General features: G+C 50.1%; 1 protein-coding gene across 6 annotated transcripts in view; it reads right to left on the bottom strand.

Annotated features, from left to right (window-relative positions):
* ACSL6 (acyl-CoA synthetase long chain family member 6) overlaps nucleotides 1–22,936 on the bottom strand; it is a 58,226-nt gene that overhangs the window by 18,638 nt on the left and 16,652 nt on the right. For 4 of the 6 annotated variants that reach the window (XM_017532475.2, XM_017532472.2, XM_017532476.2 and 1 more), the window contains exons 2-13: nucleotides 21,806–22,026; nucleotides 18,602–18,716; nucleotides 17,872–17,936; nucleotides 17,194–17,295; nucleotides 16,645–16,744; nucleotides 15,915–16,093; nucleotides 14,744–14,776; nucleotides 13,330–13,381; nucleotides 4,554–4,627; nucleotides 2,837–2,914; nucleotides 1,223–1,357; nucleotides 678–812 (exon numbers count right to left, since the gene is read on the bottom strand). In XM_017532475.2, coding sequence (XP_017387964.1) covers nucleotides 678–812; nucleotides 1,223–1,357; nucleotides 2,837–2,914; nucleotides 4,554–4,627; nucleotides 13,330–13,381; nucleotides 14,744–14,776; nucleotides 15,915–16,093; nucleotides 16,645–16,744; nucleotides 17,194–17,295; nucleotides 17,872–17,936; nucleotides 18,602–18,716; nucleotides 21,806–22,000 — 1,263 coding nt within the window. In that variant the 5' untranslated portion in view covers nucleotides 22,001–22,026. Of the gene's footprint in view, nucleotides 1–677; nucleotides 813–1,222; nucleotides 1,358–2,701; nucleotides 2,780–2,836; nucleotides 2,915–4,553; nucleotides 4,628–13,329; nucleotides 13,382–14,743; nucleotides 14,777–15,914; nucleotides 16,094–16,644; nucleotides 16,745–17,193; nucleotides 17,296–17,871; nucleotides 17,937–18,601; nucleotides 18,717–21,805; nucleotides 22,027–22,936 lie in introns of all 6 variants that reach the window. The other 2 variants (XM_017532477.2, XM_017532473.2) reach the window with 2 other exon arrangements.

Raw genomic sequence — 22,936 nt, 5'->3', positions numbered from 1 at the left:
CCTTTTTTCATGTATAAATCAATACCATGCTTTATTTACTATGCACTGCTAAGGACAAAGAATACTTGAAACACTTTATTTATGTAAGTTGAGCCAAGATATTTTAAATATTAATTTTCATAACTAAAAATAGAGTAGCAAGAAAAAAATGAATAATGCTACTAATTAATTACAGATTCCTTGGGTAATGCAGAGCTTGAAAACTTTTGTGGAGTTACAGAAACGAGTAATTCAAGATTGGCCTGCTGTGGGAGACGTTAAAGGGACAGAACCCAGGAAAGAAAAAGATTTTGAACCATTTGGCTAGAACCACGCTGCTGGAAAGCCACCATGGCCAGGATTACAGGGAGGGGCAAGAGAACCTGCAAGGCCCAAGAGCTTCGCAGTGGCGCACTGATCTGACTACCAAAGGGCAAAGCCACCCTGTTGCCTGTGGAGATCAAGGGATCTACTACCCAGAGTAGGTTTTCTTTTTGCTCATCTCAAATGTAACACATCTCCAAAAACCAAAAATGTCTAAGTTTAACATTTCAATTGTAGCTTAAGCTTTGATTTCATGAGCAAATGGATTATTTCACACGATTACAGGGCACTGGGATGAATTTCTCCAGTTCTCCTGTAAGGTCATCCATTGGATACTTAGGTGTCATCTATAATCACTTGTTCATTTTTTTTACCTGAATCTTATTAAAGAAGAGTTCATCCCAAATGCTATCATTCCTGATGATTCCACTCCGGACCTCGGCTTGCTTACGCTTTGCTGCAAACTCCAGGAGCCAGCGCTTTAATGGTGTGTTTGCCTGGCTGAAGATCTGAGGAACACAAGTTGGAAGTAGCTATCAGGGCCTGAATGTCTCACTTCTAGACATAGCCCCCAGGAATTAAGCCCAGACTGGCCAGCAGAGAAGCCATGTTCCCTTTTGCCCCTGCAGAAGGTCACCGAATGTGTGACCTTGAGCTGAAGGTTAACACTGCTTTGCCTGACACGCATGCTATGAAGGTGGAAGTTTCTGGAAAAAAAATCTCCCCCACAGGGGTTTTTGAATAATAGGAAGAAAACAGGAGAAGGAAGAATGAGAAAGAGTCAGGAACTACAAGAGAGGAGGCAAGTTCTGGGACCTAGCAGCAGAGGCATTAAAAGCCTGCCTGGGGCTCCAGACCCTGCCCAAACAAGCAAATACAGAGCCCCTCAGCTCTGCTGGAGACTCGCTGCAGAACTCACCTTGTCATACATCCGGTTCAGCAGTCGTGGCACCACAGGGAAGATGGTGGGGCATAGAGCCTTCATGTCATCTGAGAGGAGGCGGATGTCTCCCTGGAAGAAGCCAACGCGCCCTCCATGGCAATAGACGACAGACTGGAAGGAGTGGACAGGAAGGGAGGAGTCCCTTAGGGTGGTCACTCCTGGCTATAGTCCAAAGCTGTCCAAAGTGCTGTCCTACATGGAGGGCACCCATGACCCCCTGACCCAGGTCTGGCTGCTGCCATGGGACACTGAAGAACGCAATCTGAGGTGACCCAACCCCCACCTCCCGCTAAGTCCCACTCAGGCTTAGGGAGATGAACAGGAGAAGGGATGGAATCCTGAGCCTCTGGGAGATGCCAAAGCAGCCATTCTCACGGGTGTCTGCCCCCTCACTTACTCCCAAACCCTGGACATGGGCCTCCCTGGGGACTCAGGTCTCTGAGATGTACTACAGCCTATTAATGGGTCTGTTCCAGGTCTTAGAGTCCTTGGATTTCCCCAGGGAATTCTGGAAAGGTGTGTAGATGCTATGAGTAATGAAGATGCTGCTGAAGTTGGCTGTGGGTGCTACTTAGTGGGAGGTCAAGGGGGAGCCCCTGGCTAGTTCCTAATGGGACTAGAAGTACACCAGGGGCTTTACATATGCTCCCTTCTTTCTTGCTTATAGCAACCCTGTAAGGGAAGTGGTATCCCTACAGGTGAGGAACACAAAGCTCAGAGAGGTAACATGACTTGCCCAGGGTTACAAAGCTAATTTACAGTAATTGCTGGCATTGAATCCAGGTACAGAAAGCTAGAAAGCATGCTTTCCAGATGCCAGAGACTTACCTGCACTATTATATAAGGCCTCCCCCAAGGCAAAATGGGAAAGGCCTAGAAGACACAGTTTATTCATAGGCTGGTCCCTTGAGTGATATATATATGGAGAATTCCTTGCCTCTATAATCACATATGGACTCCTCCTCCCACCCCCTCTGTACTTCCACAAGGCCTATCTCAGGGCTAACCTAAGGCCAGTCCCCATCTGCAGCCTGAAGAGCCAAGCCAGTTTCATTCCCAGACTTTACTCTTTTGTTTTCTCTTTTAGGAGTTTGTAAATTGTGAAAGTTAGGAACATAAGTTTTTTGGCCATAAATGGAACTGTACTGCACAGAGCTTGAATGGTAAAGCACTTCTGCAAACCTGCAATGCTCTCTGAGAAGATGCTATCAGCTGGGATCTCTCTCAGCTGAGTGTGTCCATGGGTAAGGCAGGGCAGGCCTGGGGGCTTCCCTGGAACAATGCTCCCAGGAGGCACAAGCTGGGTGGCTAAGGTCCTCTGAGCCCTCTGACCCCTGTGGTACCTTCTGAGGACAGGGCAGTTTGGTCCTACTTCATGTCACCAGTGACAAGTGACACCTGCTAGTGTTATGGGTTCTAGGCACAGACTGTGCCTCCCTGATGCCAGGGCCTTACCTGCACCATTCTCTCAAACATGTGTGCTAAAGGCAAATAGGAAATGTGCACATCCGCACAAGTGGGAGCCCACTGACTCTGTAAGAAAAAAGAAGGAGCCCAGGCAAGGCCCGGTCAGTCAGGTGGGCGTCTTACCTGGATTACTCTCTCAAACATGTGAGCCAGAGGCAGGAAGGAGATGAGCACATCGTCCTGTCTCGGAAAGATCACTTTCTGCAGGTGACGGGCATGGGAGACAGAAAGGAAAGAAACACTGACAGAAAGACGACAAGAGAATCATAAAACAATAAAGAGAAAATGGTCCTGGAGGGCAAACAGGGAGAGGGGAAAGGGAATGGGGGCAGTGAGGACAGAGAGAGGGGTGAGATGAAAGAGAGAAGAAATAAGGGAGAGAGGGAGAGAGAGAGGGAAGGGAAGGTGCAGAAAGAAGAGAGAGACAGAGAGACAGGGCAGCATAGGAAGCGGAGTGTTAGGTCACAGCGCCAGTGGGTCTAGGTTATCTGCAGAAGCAAAGAGCCAAATGAAGCACACAGAAACCAGCAGAGCGGGCTCTGCAGGGAAGTCTCCTCTCAGAGGACCTGCCTCTCACTTGCAGTCTGTCGGCACCAGCCCGGCTCTCTCCCCTGCCTCCCCACACCTGCAGGACCTGCCCCACACCCCATTTCCCCATGCTCCCCAGGCCACCTGGGCAGGGATTCAGAAGAGCTTGGCTAGTCAGCACTTTCTAGTCCTTGCAGAGAAAGGGGCCCAGGGACTCCTAAGTCTATGCACCTGTGGCGGAGTACGAACTGCAGCCAGAGGAGGAGACAAGGCCAAACCCAAACAGTGGCTGAACCTGGGCTCACAAGCCATCCCTGGAAGCAGGGCCTTAAAGCGGAATGCTGACAGAGAGCCCTGCTGCACCCTGTCAGCAAAGGGACGGCCCAGGCCACATCTCACAGTTGTCTCACAGACCCTAGGGACAGGGGCTACTCCAGCCAGGGGAGCCCTGCACAAGGCTTGGGCTCTGGGTGGGCTGTGCCTGCAGGTGCTCTCCTCTGCTGGACTTCCCTGCTCTCCACCCCTTTGCAGAGGCCTTCACGCTCCTGTGCTGGCTTTTGGGCCAGTTTGGGCAAACCTTGGCTCCCGATCTGGGCTCAGCCACCAACTGTCTCTCACAGTTTTCTACTAAAATATGTGTTTGGGACAAACGCTCCATAATGTCATCTCCCATGAACATGGAGAGTGATTTTCTCCACAGTGGAGAAAAAGCCTAACTTTTTTGAAAAGATGCATTCCTTTATACTGAAGGAAACTACAGGACATACTCACCCCTTGTGGGAAAAGTCCTCCTTTGTTAGCCGGTTATAAAATGCTAACATGCTTTGGTCAGGCCAAGATATCAAAGCTTTTTTGATATTAGATTTACCTTTAAGTACAGCCTTATAAATTAGCAGTTGCCGTTGTTTCTCAGACTCTAGTAGTCCTTAAACACAAAATGACTGAATTAAACCCTGACCTATTCGAAAAACAAGTTATTAAGGATTACTTTCTAAATAAGGGTACACACAAAACCATAGGTATATCAATTTTTGAAGTTAGAAATAAAAAATAGATTTGCACGCTTTTCTTTCTGGGATCTTAGTGCTCCCAGAAATCAACTGAATATTTGTCAAGTCTGGATCATTTCCGTATTTGGAGTTAAAAGTGATGGTAAAAGTGGGGTTGCTCTAATGAGAACAGAAACTCTTGCCTGTGAATGGCAGCCCAGATTATATCAGGAAAACAAACAAATAAATAAAAAAAAAAAAATCCTCTGAAGCTTGAGACTGTCCTCAAGAGACACCTGCAACAGTAATTCTACTTTATTCACCTCTGTCACTTTCAGAAAGCCTGAGAAATCAGCCACCACGTTCCCATGGGTGAGCATCGCACCTTTTGGGTTCCCTATAAAAAGAAAGCAAGAAGCCAAATTAGTTAGAAACTCAAGGGCCACTTCTTGAGAACAGTGTCCGAAGGTGGCAGTCCCAGACACCCAGGATGCCCACCCAAGCCTCTGGCCTTTGTCTTCAGCCACCGGTAGACACACAGGCAGATGAATGCTGCTTCAAGGACCGTCATCCTATAGGTATAGCCCACCATTAGGCTCCCAGCAGCATGAGACCAGGAGGCAGGTGACATGGCTGCACAGGTGGGGTGTCTCAAGGTTTGTTGGGTCAACTGCTTGTGGTCTGCATCATATCCTTTCTCATCTCCCTTCAGGAGCACAGGCTCTCGGCCCTCAGTTCCCTTATGTGCAGCAAGGGCTCTGTACTGCTCCCTGGGCTTGAGTGGGGCTGATTTCCTGAGTCTAGCAGCCAACTCTAATGGCAGAGGACTTCTCTGCTGCATTTGGCAAGGCCCCAGGTTCAGGCCAGGCTGGAGGTCCAGAGTGCTGGGTAGCCCTTCCTGCCTGCCCCTTGGCAGAGCTGGGACACAGATATTCTTGCTTTATTTTGATATAACATTTCACTACTGCTCGTGAGGCCTGGTTCTCCAGGCCCTTAAGAAAGCCAGGGACTGCTAGGATGACTCAGACGACAGAGGCCACTAGAGATCCCAGGCACAGCAGGCTGGGAAGGAAGGTCAGCTTGCCTACCATTTCCTGTTGGGGTGGATACAACCCCAAAGTTCCTGCCAGACAGATCTGACAGGGCTCAAGTCCTAGCCTTGCCACTCACGACCAGCATAACACTTGCAAGTCATTGTTCCTCTGTTTCCTTACCTGTAAGATAGGGACAGTAACGCCCACCTCATAGGCTTCTATAAAATCTAAAGATATAATCCAGGTACGAAAGATGTTAGTTTCCACTGAGGCAGCCAAAGATGTTAAATTAGACGTTTCCATGGAGGCAGCAGATACAATAGCTGGAAAACTGGCAAGCGAGGGGCCAGACTACATTCAGAATTTACCCAAGAAACATCAAATAATCCAACATGTTAACTTTGCAACTCTCACCCTGAATGAGGCAATAAAAGGGCTGAGTAGAGACTAAGAGAGTGTTGTACTCAATGCCCCTGAATTACTCACTTTAAAATGGTAATTTTATGCTATGTAAAATTTGCCTCAATGAGAATGTAGGGGGAGAGAGAAAGAGAGAGAGAATTAACTTTTTTTCTTTGGAGACAGCTACATGGAGTCCTATAGCCCATCAAAAAGGGAGGAACGAAGGGTCCTTTCTCCCAATCCCAACCTAACACCCAAGCTAACTCAGCCCTTAATGGGATCACTTGAAGAGTCTGATTGTGCTCCCTGCAGCTGGGAGACCCAATGAGAAAGGTGAATTAAGACTGTGGCTGTCAAAAAAAAAAAAAAAAAAAAAATTAATCCCAGGGAGTCTGGATATGGAGTCTGCAGAAGGAACATCAGTCTCAGCAGTGGTGGGAATGGTGGGGTGCAGGAAATCTTATCCTCAAGACCAGTTTGCCAGGGCAAAAGGACCATCGCCCATCAGGGGAAACAATCAAGTGTACATGACAGGCAGAAGCTGAAGTGGAGCAGACAGCAGACAGCCCAAGGAAGGGCACCGCCTAAATCAAGAGAGCTCATGAAGGCAGCCATCAAGCAGAGGGAGTTTTAGACGTTTGCCCAACACCATCTTCCAACTTTCATATTCCATTTATTTATTCTCCTACCCCACTGCAAACCTGGTAAGAGAGGGCAGAAACCTCTGTTAGCAAGCTGGGGGAGAAGGAGAAACAGCAGAGAACAGAAGAGAGGAGGACCGTGCCCTCCTTACCAAGCCTGCAGCCAGCCCTTGCTGGGGAGAGGGAGGAGTCTCAGTGAAGTGTACTGATTCCTTTTTTGTTATTCTGAATTAAGACTATGTTTGTGACTTGCAATGTCCACGAGACTTTTTATTACCTGAGAGTGACCAGAAAAAGCAAGAGATGCCTGCATTTTTATCCAGGAGCAGAAAAAAAACTATCACCACAGTGCAAATTTAAAGGCACGAATGGAGACAAAAATAAAATTGCTCTTATAATTATATCCCAGGTGGCCTACTTGTTCAACTTACTGGTGACCCATTTGTCAGAGATAAGAGCATCAGGCATGGCCCAATCTTTGCGTTCAAGAGACGGACACATCTGTTTAACTGCAATGTATGGTGGACGGGATTTTAACCTGCGCTCTGGCACTTCTACCCATATTGCAAATCACAGAGACGATTCTGGGGACACAGAAGATTATGACATGATTTAACAAGTTACATTTCTCTAATAAATAGCTGTCAACATATCTTCTTTTTGAAAAGAAAAAGTGCCGTAGGGTCTAATTTTATCTCTGCCTATCCTTCTTTCATCCTAACATCTTTCCTCAAACCCAGGCCCAGATTAAGAAATTTCCAAGTTGCCCCTTATATACAAATCCCACAGAGTACCTGGGCCCAGAGAGTATTCCGAGTGTCACCTGGCAATTTCTTCCCATTGACTCTCAGGCTCTGGAAGTTTCTAAGGAATATCTCCCAAACACTAGGTATGAAATCAGAGATGTTATAAAATAGAGTCCCGTGCTAAAGAGCTTTGGATTTGCAAGTTTGGCTGACTTGTTCATCCTTGATAGAACTCAGGGTGAATGGTGTAAGACTCTCAAGAGAAAGCTGTCTTCATTGATAAAAAAACAATTCTAAAGCCTCCATTAAGTTCAAGCCAAAACACATACAACAGCAGTAGTTATTCAAGTCCACTTGGTTAGATAAGCCCTTTCCTTCTCCAACATGATGAGAAAAGTTCATGTCCTTTAGTTTTCTTGTGGATATGAATGCCATTTTATACATGTCTAATGGCCTATAGAATTTTAAAACATTCCCAGACATGCCCAAATTATTTCTTTAAGTCATCTCTACATGTGGTCCCAAAGGAAGAAGGAGAAGTGAATGTTGGCAACAAATTCTGGGGGAAGACTGAAAGGTTGCAGAATCGAATTGCAGAATTTTCCCTAGTTTTCTCCTTTTCTGGTGCAATGTCAGTAAGAGATGCTGGCTACCCAGGCCGCCAATGTCTCAGCAATATGAGACCTACTGTCTATTTCCAATCCTCCACTCATAAGCTGACCATTCTTGTATTTAATTGTCTCTCCAGCCACTGAAGAAAAACTCTCCAAGTTTTAGATTCTGCCAATGACATTTTGGCTTTGGTCAGTGTTCCTGGGCAGGCCTCCCATGGCTATTATGCAGAAAGGCATTTTGCTGGGTGATGATCTGCCCTGGTTGGATGTTGGCTCCAAGTGAGAACAGCTGTGGATGAAGTTGAGCTTAAAGTTTCTCTTGCAGGGGTGGAAATGGGTCTGGGGACAGTTCTGGGCCACACAGTTGGGAGCTTCTGGCTGCTTGTTTCTGCTTTAAACAGTCAAAGGTGGGTTATAATAGTTACTGGTGATTGAAATTCCCTGGAAGTTTCATAATGCAGGTAGAGTGTTCATCTTCCTGATAAAGGCTCTCACATCTTTAGGCCTGAGTCTTACTTTTATCAATCCCATAGCCACCCATTTTTCAAAAATCAAGACTTGAGGGCTAGTATGAATAGAAATAATAACTATGATAGTAGCCAAGTACTCAACACCCACTAATGTGGCAATATGCTGGGCATTTCATCCATGGGAACTCAGTTATTTCTTGAAACAACCCTAAGCAGTAAGTTAAATGTATTCCTCTAATAGACAAGAAAACAAGCTTAAGAGAGGTTAAGTAGGCCGGGCGCTGGTGACTCACGCCTGTAATCCCAGCACTTTGGGAGGTCGAGGCGGGTGGATCACAAGGTCAGGAGTTCAAGACCAGCCTGGCCAACATGGTGAAACCCCCATCTCTACTAAAAATACAAAAATTAGTTGGGTGCAGTGGCAGACACTTGTAATCCCAGCTGCTTGGGAGGCTGAGGCAGGAGAATTGCTTGAACTGGGGGAACAGAGATTGCAGTGAGCCAAGATCATGCCACTGCACTCCAGCCTGGGCAACAAAGGGAGACTCTGTCTCAAAAAAAAAAAAAAAAAAAAAAAAAAAAAAAAAAAAAAAAAAAAAAAAACAAAAAAAAAAAAAAAAAAAAAATAAGAAAACAAAAAAAAAAAAAAAAAAAGAGAGGTCAAGTAATTCTAAAGCTGTACAGCAGGAGTGCTAAGACTTAATTTTGTGTCTACAGTCATACAAGTCTTGAACCAAATAGCACGAAACCAATAGGTCATGGTGAACATTTTCCCCAGAAAGCCTACCTCTGAGTAGCCACAGTTCTGGGGCTGCTGGGCATTTACATGCTCAGCCAAATGACTGCAGATGCCTGCAGGGCTTTCATGGGTATCGTCAGTTAGAACAGAAGGGATGCACCAATTTGAATGGCCTCCACCCCCTTTGCCTCCCAGCCCCACAGCCAGTGCTTAGAATTGATCCAGCCAGCTCCGCCATGCTTTGAGCCTCTTTCGTATGACTCCAGACATGTGGCCCTTCCCCTCCTATCTTCCCTCTCATCCCTCCCTCCCATGCTGACTCCTGTGTCCCTTGCTTCAGTCACTCTCCTGTCAAGTGCTTCAGCTCTTGGGCCTCCCCCAGGATCCCATCCTGAAAACTGCACCAAGCCAATCCAGCTGCCAACCTTCTACTCCCTCTACAATGCAGCCCCCGAGGTTCAGAGCCTCTGTCCCAGAGGGACTCTCTTCCCAGAAACTGTCACACATGCCCCCTTTAGACTCCTCTTTGCCCCCTTGAGACTCCTCTCACCCTCAGCCAGGACCCTGACTCCCACTGCACAGAAGAGGCAGAAGCCATCAGAGGACTCTCTTCATCTTCCTGGCCTCCCAGACTCTGCTCTTACCCCTTCCTTCCTAGCAGGGCCATCTCCTCCCTGGTGCTTCGAGGCCTCCTCTCTCCCCCACTCACACCAAAGCTTGGGGGGGCTCTGCTGCTTGAGCATCCTCTTCCTTTCCTCTGTCTCTAGTGGTCCCTTCTCAGCCACAAGAAACATTTCTACAAGAGCAAAAACCTCCCCCAAATTCCTTGGCCCCTCCACCTGTCAGTCTTGCTTTCTGCCATACCTTCATAGTCAACTATAAAAATAAAAAACACCAACTTTCTCTTCAAGTATAACACACATGGAAAAGTACTCAAATAACCATAAAGTTCAATGGAGTTTTCCAAAGTGAACTTGGCTGTACAGCCAGCACCCAGATCAAGAACATCACCAGCATCCCAGAGGCTTCCTTATAACCCTTTCAGGGTGTCATTATCCCAGAAGGCACCCCCTATCCTGATTTGTAAAACCACAGGGTAGTTTATCATGTTTTATGATTTTATATGAAAGAAATCATACAATCTTTTGTGGCTGGTTTCTTTTGCTCAACATTGTGGCATAATGTTCTGTTGTAAGCAAATAAGCATTTGAGTTGTTTCCAGATTTTGACTATTACAAACAGTGTTGCTATGGCCATGATGGGGCATGCCTTTTGGTGGCACAGCCAAGCTTCCTGAAAGAAATGCACACATGCTTGGACTGAATTGACATCTTCACTTCCCATTCACTCCTCAGTCCACAGCAACCAGCCTCTCCTCCACCCCACGCCCCAGGACCAGCCTTTGTCAAGAGCAACAGCAGGTCATTTCCTGGTGATATCCTCCAGTTACAACTTAGCCACAGATGATGCTGACAGATCCTGTTCTCGTCTGGCCTATCCAGCCACTCCTACCTGGTCTCTTTTGGGAACTCCTGTCCCATCATCTCCCTCATGCTCATGCCCTCAGGCCCTGCCCCAGGCCCTCTCTTTTCCTCTCAACACTCCCTCAAAGCAGTGTGTTCTGTGCTGCCACCAGGTCTCCAGACATGCTTTTTCCTCTGCCCGGAATGCCCTTCCCTGGCTTCTCCAGCTACTGATCCTTCAGGACTCTGCTTAGACTGATTTCCTCCGGGAATCCTTTCTGTCCTGCTGTACTGACCTCTCGGTGGCTGGGTACCCCATGCACCAGGCATGCAGACCTCAAGGCAGTGACCACGTTGTATTGTAACTGCCTGATGATATGAGCTGGGAGCTCATGGGTGCAGACCTGTGTTTTCTCCATCCCTATGCCCTCAGCCCCTAACACTGGGTCTGATGCATAGTGGGTACTCACAAAAATGAGCTGAATGAATGAATACAGATGAATTAGAAAAAGAGTGCTAAAAACACATAGACTGGAAGAGTGTGTTTTAAAAGACCACAGTATTTACTTCACTGGGAAGATAAGGTACATGAACTCACAAGGATAAAACATCCTGTCATTCAAGGGACCCCATTTCCCAAACTGGGCTGTGTTATACCCACATATTATCTTTTTTTCAGAGGTGGTAGTGGGTTCAGATTCCAGTCCAGCTAACAGTTATTTCGAAAGGAACAGCAAACCACATGTCTACCCCTCAGCCATCACTGGGTACAGACAGACCACAAGCTCTCACCTCCTCCCAGGCCTTCTTGGCCTGAACAGGGGCTTCAAAGCCCTGACTTATTCTAGGGATCAGCAGATCTTTCCACCGCATGCCAAGAAGGAAATCTGCCCAGAATGATTCCACCAGAATCACGGGCCAAATGTCAGGATCAGATCATATTTTCCATCTTTCTCCAAGAAAAGAGCATGGCCCTTGATAAGGCTGGGAGCCAGGACATTCAGCTTACATTTAAGGGAAGCTGGATCTGGGCTGTGATGCTGAAGACACACAAGGCTGATGTGCCCGATGAGAGAATGAGCACAAGAGGCACAGCACAGGCTTAGCCTAAAGCCAAGGAAATCCAAGTGCACGGCCAGGCGGGGTGATATCAGGCCAGGGCTCTGCTCCCTCCCCCAGCTCTGCCCAGGCACCAGCCATAGCTTTGGAGTGGGAGGTCTGGGAAAGTAAATCACAGCCTGTGTTTCAAGCCCCATATATTCTGCTTCCATCACACAGAGCTTGAGCAGGATGGCTCAGCTTTCTACAGTCTGGAAAAGCACTGGACGTGATGTCTGCCCTCCCTAGCCAGGGAACAGAACACTTCTGCATCATGAAGTCTTTTCCAGATCCAAGGGCAATGTCTGTGACCAAGTGACCTGTTAAAAGCCTGAAGGGACACTTTGAAGGCAGGTCTGAAGGTAAGGCCATAGCAGTGACCTGCTCTCCAAAACCATGTCACCAAAAATTCACATGGTAAAACTCAAGACACTCACCCATGTGTTTACTTATTTTCTGGCTGCTTTAGCACTACAACAGCAGCATTTAGTCACTGCAATAAGGAGCATATATGGCCTGAAAAAACAAACAAAAACCTCAAGACAAAAAGACACTGGAAAACGCTATTTAAAAAGCAACATAAACCTGAAGGTGCATTTTTGAATTCTTGGTTGGCTCTGGATGTCAGCTCCTGGAGAGGAAGGGCTGTGTTGTTACGTTTCTGACAGAGTTTAGTAGAGTATAGTGGAAGTTCCTTGAACCCATGTGAGTTAATGGTAAAAATCTATCTCTATTCAATAAAACACGTTTATCATGACCCACTGACATGAATAATCATGCTTGTAGGGTTGGTCACGGGTCTGCCAAATGTCTTAGAGGCTGCCTCTGTGGAAGGCAGAGCCCCAGTTTACTGCCCACCAAGAGTTGTCATCAAGATGGGCCAATCCTCAGTCTGGAAGAAGAAGGCTGGAGACTTCCTGTCCATTCAGGGCAAGGCAAGTGACATCCACATCATCAGATGAGATGAAAAGGCAGCATTGGGAAGGGCACTGGCCTTGGAATTACAAGAGCAGGGCATAAGTCCTGGTGCTTCCACTTGCTGGTGATGTCCCCTTGGAGCAGGCTTGGTGACAATCCTGCGCACTTCACAGGCTGTGCTGAGGCCCCAGTGGTGCAGAGAGAGGGTGGACAGTGTGCTATAGAAATGCAGAGGTTTGTGCCTGTGCTGTGTCCTCTTGTGCATTCTGCCTCCTTTAGGAAGCCTTCTTTGATTATTCCTGTCACCGCTGATGATATGTGTACTCTTCTGTCAATTCCAAGCACAGAGGGTGTAATTTCTGCTTGTGTCCTCTGCCTGACAGCCTTGCTCACAGGACACCAGCCCCAGCCTGCAGAGCATCTGCACTGCCCTTTCACACACTGTCCCATCTCCCACTTGGCACCTTTGGCCATCCTCATGGCAGATGAGAAATTGGGGACACTGGTGGCAGAGAAGTTAAATGACTGGCTCACAGTCCCCCAGCAAGCAGTGGAGGTAGGACTCAAACCGAGGCTCTCAGAAGCAAACCTCACACTCTTTCCCCAGTCCCCGACACAAAGGCCAGGCAGGGGTAGAAAGCAAAGAAGTGAGAGCTGTTTCCCAGAGAGAAATGACCCCAGTGAGAAGGAAGCCTCCCTCAGCACATGATCCAGCTGCCCATGACTCTACTGACTCAACTCTGGGAGGTGTCAAGCCCACACCCTGGACTTCCCAATTCACACTGTCCACCTGCACCTGGCCACTCCTATGCTGGGCACTGGGAGGTGCAGGAGGGACCCAATGTCTGGACCCAGGCATCAGACAAGGCTCAGCCCATTTCAAACAGGGCATCAAAGACTCCAACAGTCACTTGCTAGGCCACCAGCGAAAGGGGCAGGTAGCCATGGCTGGGAATCTGCATGCCTCTGCTTACCTGTTGTGCCGCTTGTGAAACACACAATGGAGAGGTCATCAGGCTGCGGGGGCTGCAAGGGTGAGAAGGGGAGTTTGTTAGGGAGACCCAGTATGGCCAGCTGGGGTCCCAGATGCCTGGGCTCCCCCACCAGCCAGGCCCCTGTGTGTGCTGTATGTGGGTGTGGACATGTGTTGGGCATGCATGCATGCCCCTGTGTGCTGCACTCAGAAAGGTAGGCAGGAGAACACTCAGGAAAAAGAAAAAGAAGCTGAGGAAACCAAACTGGGGTGTGAACACTGCTCTGTCCCACCAACCTCACATCTGGTCCCACTGCCTCGCCCACTTAAGCCTGGGCTGAATTCTCCTAGGTGGGATTGGGCTTCAGTGGCCACATCTCAGCCTCTATCAAAGCTCTGACCTTTCTAGGGGATGTGACCCAGTTCCCTCCCTCCTTCCTTCCCATTTTCTCCCAAGTATCTGGGATTAGGCTTGGGATCATGTGTGGCTTGGGCACTGAGCTGCCCACTGTGTCACCAAGGCTGCTCTGCACCAGCCCTTGCCCCCACTGGGCACACAGTCTGGGGTCACCTGGAGGAGCCCACCAAGCCTGCTTGCATGCAGAGGATGGCTTCCCAGAGGAGGTGACAGTTGAGTTGAGATGGAAGGGCAGGCAGGATTTCTCCAGATGAAGTGAGGGTGGGCGTTTTGGGGAGAAGAACCAGCCTGGGCACAGGCACAGAGGCACAAGAGACAAAGGGTGCTCAGGGATGGGAGAGCGGTTCTCTAAGGCTGAGGCATGATGTATGGGAGGTGGACAAACACCAGGGGCTACCCGTGCAGCACCCTGGGAAGCAGGCAGTGACCTGCGCAGGCCTGTGTGAAGGGAGAGGGAAGGACTAAGCTGGAGGGAGGCCAGGAGGTCAGATGCCTTTCAGAAAGTTGGAAACCCCCACATGGCCCATCCCGGGGGCAGTTGTCCTCGCTGTGGCTCAACCCCAGAAAGTACCACATGGGAATGATGCACAGAAAAGTTCACAAAGCAAAGATGAACAAAGACAGCAGATGCCACAGGCCATTTGCCCTGAAAGTCTATTTCTGGTTCCATTACTGCTTCTGTCTACCACATCTTCTGGAGAGTTCACCATATTCACAGTGAGAAAATAAGACTTCCCAAAGAAGTTACCTGAAGAATCAAGGGTGGCTAGGATTGGCAGCTCTTTTCTCTCCCTCCCAAATACCTGACTCCTGTTCCAGGTCCTTCCCTGGGCCTTTAGCCCACAGAAGTCCTGGACACCCAAGTGGGCATTTCCTGACTTGCACACAGGAGTTGCTTATTAACACAGAGGTGCTGGTCTGTGCACAGTCAGGGACTCTAAGGACAAGCCCTGCACACTATCTCACTCAATAAAGACTTGCAGGTGGATTAGCTTACCACAGGAACATGGTGATTCTCTTGGCCACAGTCCTAAAAGAAGAAAATGCTGTTTTTAAATGCTCAAAGTTTCTCTCTCTCTCTTTCTCTCTCTCTCTCTCTCTCTCTCTCTCTCTCTCTCACACACACACACACACACACACACACACAGCAGAATAAAAAGCTCAGTAGGTCTCACTCCTGCACCCAGCCCAGAATTTAAGATACCAAAGAGGCCACTGAGGTGGTCATGGCAGACATGACTTCAGTGGCCTCTTCTCAGACAGACGTCTAGGCCTGAGGCTCCTGGGAGACAGAGAGGGTGACTAGAGGTTCTAGGCTACCCCACATATTAAAGACAGGGAGCCTGAACCCCAGGGAAAGGCTAAGCATAGTGTGCATGCCAACTGTACAATTGCACTCTGGGTGTGAGCACGCTGGGCTTAAGGTGCCCTTGGCATGGCTGGGCACATGCTCAGGATGAAGCAGCTGGGTGGACTAGGTTTCTGGCTGAGCAGTCAGTGCAGGCAGGGCAGGCGGGGGCTGCCAGTGTAGGTCAGCTGCCACTACCAGGGAGGGGTATAACGCACAGACATTACCAGTACAGTGGGGAGCATGCAGGGAGGCAGGAGGAGAAGGAGGGCTCAGGACCTAGATCCAGTAGGGCATAGTGGGGGATCAGCTGCTACTGAGGCCTTGGCGGCCAGGATGTCCTGTGTCATCCCAGCAGATCACAAGCTGCCATCAACCTGATGTCTCTGGGGAGGCCAGGCACAGAAAAATCACTTCTTCTGGCTGCTGGGGATTTAGATCACATTTGCAAGAACCTCTCCCAGACTCCTGGACTTATGTCTGCAGTCCTCAGACAAAGACAGGCTGGGGCTAGCTGAAAATGAGAATGCTCTAGAGGCCATGTGAGTACCTCTGGGGTAAGCTGGCACCACGGTCCACCAGTCAGCCCCTAGAGTGAGGCTAGTTATCCAGCCACAGCACCTATTTCCTAGAGGATGCCTGTGGGCACCAACCCCACCACCAACACCAGCCCTTGCAAAGCCTGCCCTATCTAGACACTGATACACCCTGAGGGCCCAAAACCACCACCCCAGGACATGAAAGGGACAGATAACCAGAAGTTCTGACTCGGTGACCAGCCAGCAGTGGCCTAGCAAACAGCCCAGAAGCAGACCCTCACCTCCACAGCCTGCATGGACTTAATGACCACCCCGCACTTCTGCCCTCTCTCTTTCAGCGTTTCTTCGAATGGGTCCATGAGGATGATCAGCTTGAGGCCTGGAGTCTCCTTCCTCTCCACATGCTCTAGCAGAAGCACAGCTTTCTGAGGTTTGTCCACAATCACAGTGCTGATGTCCGCTGCAGGGGCCATCAAGGAGAGTCAGGCCATGTGGGCCCAGGCCATGACTGTAGGCAGCATGTGCCAGGCAGCAATTCCATGGGCTGCGTGCCCACAGCTTGTGTGTAAATAAATACATAAGACAGGTCTTGTGTACAGAGAAATGTGCCATGGATCCTGGGCAGAACCAAGGGCAGAAGGCCAGGGAACCTTCTCAGGCAGATTCCATGCTCCCCTTTGCTCTAGGCTCTGGCCCCATCATCCCAGGTCTTGAGATATTTACCACCCCCCTGCATCTGTGCCAAGCTGTCATGAACTTCAGAGGTTATACCCTGTGTAGAGGCTGCTGCAAAGGCTCCTTCTTGGCAGCTGAGCCCTGTGGCTCACCTTCAGGTGAAGTCTGACTGGGAACAGCTTGACTCAGGAAGCCAACTCAGGGGCCACAATGTAAGCCTCTAGTATTTTCTGAGAGCAAAGTGCCTCTTACGAGTGTCAGACAATCAGCATAACCTGAGAAGCTGGAGGCTGGGGGCCAGCTGCCAGTGGCAGGATGGGGTGGCAGTGGGCTTACCTGTATTGATGATGTAGCGGATCGCCCCAGGGCCCAGGGTATCATAGAGCGGGACCACCACCATGGAATATGTGTAGCAGGCCAGCTCCGCAATGATCCACTATGGAGACACAGAAGTTAATGGGTTGTGTCTGCTCACCCACAGCCTTCTGGACTAGGCCTGTCCCAGGGAGTTCTGTAACTTCTGGATTTCGAGTCCAAACTGTCCCAAGCACAGTTCCATGGCCTGTGAAGTCCTTGCCACAGGCATAGGGCTTAGAGAAGGGACCCTGGTCACCTGGGCCTAAGGGCAGGGTAGCGCTCTAATCTCTCATTGGCCCAAGGGGCAGCCGTTTGTAGAGCTGGGTGGGAGTGTAGGTGGAGCTTGGCTGGGGTGGTCAGTGCTGATGAGGGGCAGAACGGGTTTGGGAAGAGAGGTGGTGGCACAGCCCAAGGGTCTCTGTCTTTTCTTTCATCCTGGGCCCTACAAACAGTGGAAGCAGGACTATTTCATGGTAGCCCACCCCAACTTCACTAATCCCTCTAAAACCAGTTAAGGCGGATGCTCACCTCTGGCCGATTTTGTGCAAAAACACCAATAAACTGATCTGTGCATGCTTTACAATTGTGCTGGAGAAGTCCGGACCCCAGAAATTCAGCCCTGTCGGCCACCTGCACACAGATGTGGGGAAGTGATAGGAAAGCAAGGACTCTTCAACAGGGGAAGGAGATCCCCAAGAGGGATTATTTTATTTTTTCTTTGAGACAGAGTCTTGCTCTGTTGCCCAGGCTGGAGTGTAGTGGTGCAATCTCTGCTCACTGCAACCTCCACCTCCCAGGTTCAAGCAATTTTCCTGTCTCAGCCTCCTAAGTAGCTTGGATTACAGGTGCATGCTGCCACACCCGGATAATTTTTTTTTGTATTTTGGTAGAGATGGAGAGTTTCATCGTATTGCCCAAGCTGGTCTTGAACTCTTGAGCTAAGGCAATCCACCTGCCTTGGCCTCCCAAAGTGCTGGGATTACAGGCATGAGCCACCACACCCAGCTGGGATTCTTACAGGTCTGAGGGTCCTCCCTGACTCCCAATCCAGGATGCTGGAAGTGCTTCAAGGCTGTTGCCAGGAGTTTGGCAGACAGGCCAGGAAAATAAAAAATGACCCTCTGAGACCTAGCAGGTGCCCACATCCCTCCCTACCCACCCTGAGTGCCAGATCTATCACGGTGGGGTCTGTCCTCTATCACTCACCTCCTGGTAGGACAGCCACTGGTAAGGCTGTTTGGGCTTCCTGAAACCAAGACAGGGGCCATTCCCTGCAGAAAGATAAGAATGCCTTGTGCCAGGGAGGGGTCAAGGTGGGTGTGCCACCTGCATCCACCCATCAGGAACCTGGATGGACATCCCATACAGTAGTGTGTCCATGGGCCAAGTGAACTGCCCTCCTGCACTGCCAGCTTCCTGCCTAATCTGCTGAAGCTCAGGAGGCCCTAAAGCACACAAGTGTGGCATCACCTCAGGGATCAGGGAGGTCTGGAAATGAGGAAGGATGCAGTGCCCAGTCCCCACCATAACTTTTGTGGTGACCCTTATTGCAGACCCAAAGGATACAGACACCAGAGGGCCACTGGGAGGAGGTGGTAGGCTGCATTTCTTTGCCTCTTACCCTGAGAGCACCCAGACATTTCAAAGGTTCCGGTTTGGAACCATGCCAGCCAGTGGCCTGGCAGCTCAAGATTCACCGAGAGTATAGAGCATGGGCCAAAAGATGGCCTAACGTCAAGCTGCCTCAAGGGCTGGAACAAAGCTGAGGTCAGACCTTTGGCCATATAATGCAGCTGCTTCTCTGACTGGTGGGAGGAAGGCCAGGAGTAGCTTCTCTCCACTGAACCTGGGGACAACTCACCTGCCATGTCCCTGGTATCATGTTTGCATACCCACCCTTGCACCCACTCAACCCCTGCCACACATCCGTTCTTACCTGAGATGCTAAGCCCACGGCGGAACACCTGGTACATGGTCCGAGCATCATCGTAGTAGTGGGTAAGTAGCTGAGGGCCAGACCCAATCACAGATCGCCTTGCCCCACCACTGTCCTACAAGCCAAGCATGGGCCAAAGAAGTTGGCTGAGGCAGGTAGGGGAGCCAGGGGAGGGCCCCAGTATGCACAAGGCTATACACAGCTCGCATGTGCAACCCGTGCACACAGTTAGCACTGTGGCATGTTCTGTGTGCCCTCATACACATGGACTACACACACCTGGACTGTACACACTTAATGTGCACATAGCCACACTTCAACATAGTTGGCTCTTGCATGTAGGCCAGGTATACCAGTGTCCCCACATACAAACTACACACACACACACACACACACACACACACACACACACAGCATTCACACACCAGCTCAGCATATACAGAATGTCCCAAGTTTTCAGTTACTGTTCATACACACCCATGGCTCAATCATACAACACTGTGAGGAGTATGGGCTAGATTCAGGCCATCCCCTGGCATTAGGAACAACCTGCAAAGGTATCCCCTATCCCATCATCTGCTGCTATGCCCCTGGGTTAAGGATCATTTGGATGTGGTGTTAGCTAAGAAGGCTACCACCCATCATTCATATAATAATGTGAGTTAGAGGATTGTGCTGAAGGTTCTGTCCCAGGCACAGAGGTCTAAGAGGTTAGGGAGGGAGGACAGGTTGAATGATGTCCATGTGCAATGGGGGAGGAGAGGCAGGCAGGAAATTCCTGGGCCCAAAGTGGTACAGGTGCAGAGTAGGAAGGCGGCAGACCCCCTCTGTGCTGGTGAGTAGGGCGAGGAGCCAGGCTTCTCCTGCCCCCCTCCCCTCCCACCCTGCACCCTTCCCCACAGTGCCCAAACCCAGACTCTCTAGTATCATAGCTCCACCTCTTCTTCGAGCACTATTTGAGCTGGGTTGGCTGAGAGCCTCCTGCCTCTTGGAACATCAGGTCTAAGGAAAAAATGTCTGTGAGAACCAGAAAGCAAACAGCCAAACTCAAAACCACAGGCAGCTCTCGACTGTTTTGGAGTGGAAAGCTCTGCTTGGCCAGTGCTTTTGAGGACCAATCCCACCAAAGACCCGCAAGGGAAGCTGGGACACATCTAATCAGACCCAGTTGGCACCTAAGCAACATATATGGTACAAGGAGAGACTGTCTGCCAGAGACAGAAGAGGCTCAACAATTGGGCATGTGTGTTACCAAGCAGCTGCCAAGCTGGGATTCAAAGGATGCATGGGGGTTGCCAGGCAGAGTGAGAAGGCAGGAACAGCAACCTGGGCATAGGCAGCAGCACATGCAAATGCCCTGGCAGGAGGCACAGGTGTGTTTGGGGAACTATAGGCAGTTCACGGAGCTCCAGATGGCAGTGGTGTGGGAGGAGGCCAGAGAGGTTGCAGATCAAGGCAAAGAATCTGGACTTGAGGCTGCGGGTAATGGGGAGCCAGGAGAGGGTTTTAGGCTAGGCGGAGTGACATGGTCTGAGTTGTTTCTCACCACACAGTATGCACAGTCAATGCTGCCAGGTCCTGTTTGATCTGGGCCCCTCTTACCTCTCCCACCTCATTTCCTACCACTGTCTCCTTTGCCTACTCCACTGCAGCCACTCTGGCTTTCTGTGCTCCTGGGGGATGAGGCAAGGGAGGGATCAGTCATTCCAGGAAGGGAGGGGTTAGCTTCATTCCATGTCCCTGTCTTCTAGATCAGCAATGTGACTCACTCAGTGGCCCCTACACATGAGCCAGGGTCATCTCTCTTACCATTCCGAGACCATCCAGACCACTGTCACCTCCAACTCAGATACCTGCAGCTGCCTTCTTATGCTTGCCCCATCATACCCACCCTTCTACAGCATAAACTGGCCATGTCTCTCCCTACTGAAAATCCCAAATAGCTCCACACTGTTCCCCCTGCAGGTCCCTGCACAGTTCACAGGGCTCTGTCCTTGCTGACCTCTCCAGATGCATTATAATCACAAGCTTAACCCAAAACAACCGTCTTTAGTGACTTATCTGGGTCATGGCACCACATCTTAGAAAGCAGGTGCTCTTTTTATTACCCACCTTACAACGGAGGGCCCTGAGGCTCAGAAAGTTAAGAAACTGCCTGGGACCATACAACACAGAGGCACAGCCAGGCTTCAAATCCAGGACTGCCAGTCACCAAAGGCCATTTTCAGCAGCACTTGGCCAGTCCCTCTCCACTGCCCAGCTCCCCGCACAAAGCCCCCATGTGCTGCAGCACACACCTGCACCTTTGTACATACAATTCTGCTGGAAAAAGGCCGTGAAGATCCCAGCCCCTACCTCCCCATGGGGCTGTTTTGCTTATGACCGCCAAGGTGCACTGTCAAGACCAAATGGCAAGATGCACAACAGGGTATGTGGTAGGTATGAGTTAAAGGTGGGGAGCATCTCTACACATCTGCTCATGGCCAGGACAGAACATTAGCAGGTTGCCTCAGGGGAAGAGAACCGGGAGAGCGGGGAAGAGAACCGGGAGGGCAGGGAAGAAGACAAGCTTTTCAGCACATTCCTTTTGTTTCTTTTGGACTATGTGAATACATTATCTATTCCAAATGAATAGAATTAAAGAGGAGAAAAAGTAAATTTTTAAAAGGCAAAAATAAATTCCATAAGCTTAATAATGAAACACACCTCACCAGTCCTTCCAGGCTTAGCCTAGAACACCCTTGTCCACTAAACCCTGTATCATTTTCCCCTTGGTGGCACCATGTGTGAATCCACATGCTCAGGGAGAGCAGGGCCAGGGAGTGGGCTGAATTCTGGGTCCCAACACCAGCCAGGAGAGTTTGGGAGGAAATCTACCAGGTGGCTCCTCAAGAACCTGCTTAGGTTTCCTACTGCAACACCAATGAGCCAAGGCCCTTCTACCTGGGGAAGCAGGCAAACCAGAGGCCCCATGCAAGGCCCAGGTCAGGCTCTGCCCAGAGGCAGTTCCTGGGAGAGGTAAAAGGAGTGCATGATAGGAGACCCTGCCCAAGACTTCGGCAGAGCTAGGTGGCTGACTGCCAGGGGAGATAGAGCTTCTCTGGGCCATGTAAGGTCAAAGAAGCCGCAAGTCTGGCTTCTACTTCCAAGATACCTGTCCTCTGCCCCTACTTTCCATAGTGGAATGGCTCCTACCCTGCTTACCTCTACTTCTTCTGACTGCATCAGGAGGTCGCATGGTGGCTGCAAAGCCTTTGGCCGGTGAGTGAACCAGTAGGCGAGGATGGCGGCCAGGGCACCCATACTCACAAGGGTGGTGGCCGAGAGGCTGCGGAAATACTGGCCCAAGTCGCCTAGCTCAGGCAGCCGCAGTATCCTCAGGATCTCCTGTGTCTGCATCTTCTCCAGAAGTGAGAGGACAAACTCTGTTGAAAACAAGAGGCAGATGAGGCAAGAGACCTAAAGAGCAGGTTAGGGAGGGATCCTGGGTCACAGGACTTGATATCTGGCTACGCAGAAGGGCTTTTCCCAGGAAGAGGCCAGAGCCTTCTGCGGTCACACCTGAAAGTCAGACATCCTGCCCAGTTTTCCTGAGAACCACATGCTCAGGCCCTAGGCCATGGCTGACAGCTCCTTCCATATTTTCCAGGGCTACTGCTCTGGTAGCTCTGGGAATGACGCCTCCTGGACCTCAGGGCCTGGGTGCTCTTTTCTCCTGTGTGACTGCTTTCATAGCATTTTACTTATCTTTGCTCCTAGGGTGTGGAGAAGAGGGAAGGGCAGCAGAAGTACTCAGCACAGTGCTCAGGGTTGGAGGAATGCAGGCTCCTCCCCCTCTACCTCTAATCTCCCAACCCCAGGCCCTGACCCTGAGGGAGAGAGAAGGAGGGCAGGGCAGAGCCCACAGACCAGCCCTGACAGATACTCCAGCCCTCATGATGAGAAGGTGAAGACCTATCTGACTGTATGAGCACTATGGCTCTGCACTGTCCCTGACAGAGTACCACGAGAATAGCTGACCCCACCATAACTCCGTGATCCCATGAGCAAGTGTTCAGAAGCAAGGCGAGTGGCAGAGGAGAGCAGGTGTTAAACTGGTAGGAAGAGAAAGAAACCACGGCTCAGAGAGAAATGGCTCAGTGGAGTCCTATGTGCACTCCCAAGGGGACAAATACCTCCTGCCACCTCACAGATGGCAGCCACCCCACCCACTTCAGCCCAAGTGAGTACAGTGGGCCCATCAGGGAGACATGGGAGATGCCCTGGGTAGACAGAGGGAAGGTCTCTGTGAGAAGCACTGGTGAATGACTGGTTGAAAGAGAAGCAGGCTCCAGG

The sequence above is a fragment of the Cebus imitator genome, unplaced genomic scaffold, assembly GCF_001604975.1.
Source record: "Cebus imitator isolate Cc_AM_T3 unplaced genomic scaffold, Cebus_imitator-1.0 Scaffold76, whole genome shotgun sequence".
NCBI classification, from domain to species: Eukaryota; Metazoa; Chordata; class Mammalia; order Primates; family Cebidae; genus Cebus; species Cebus imitator.
This window is presented reverse-complemented; position numbering and strand designations above follow the sequence as displayed.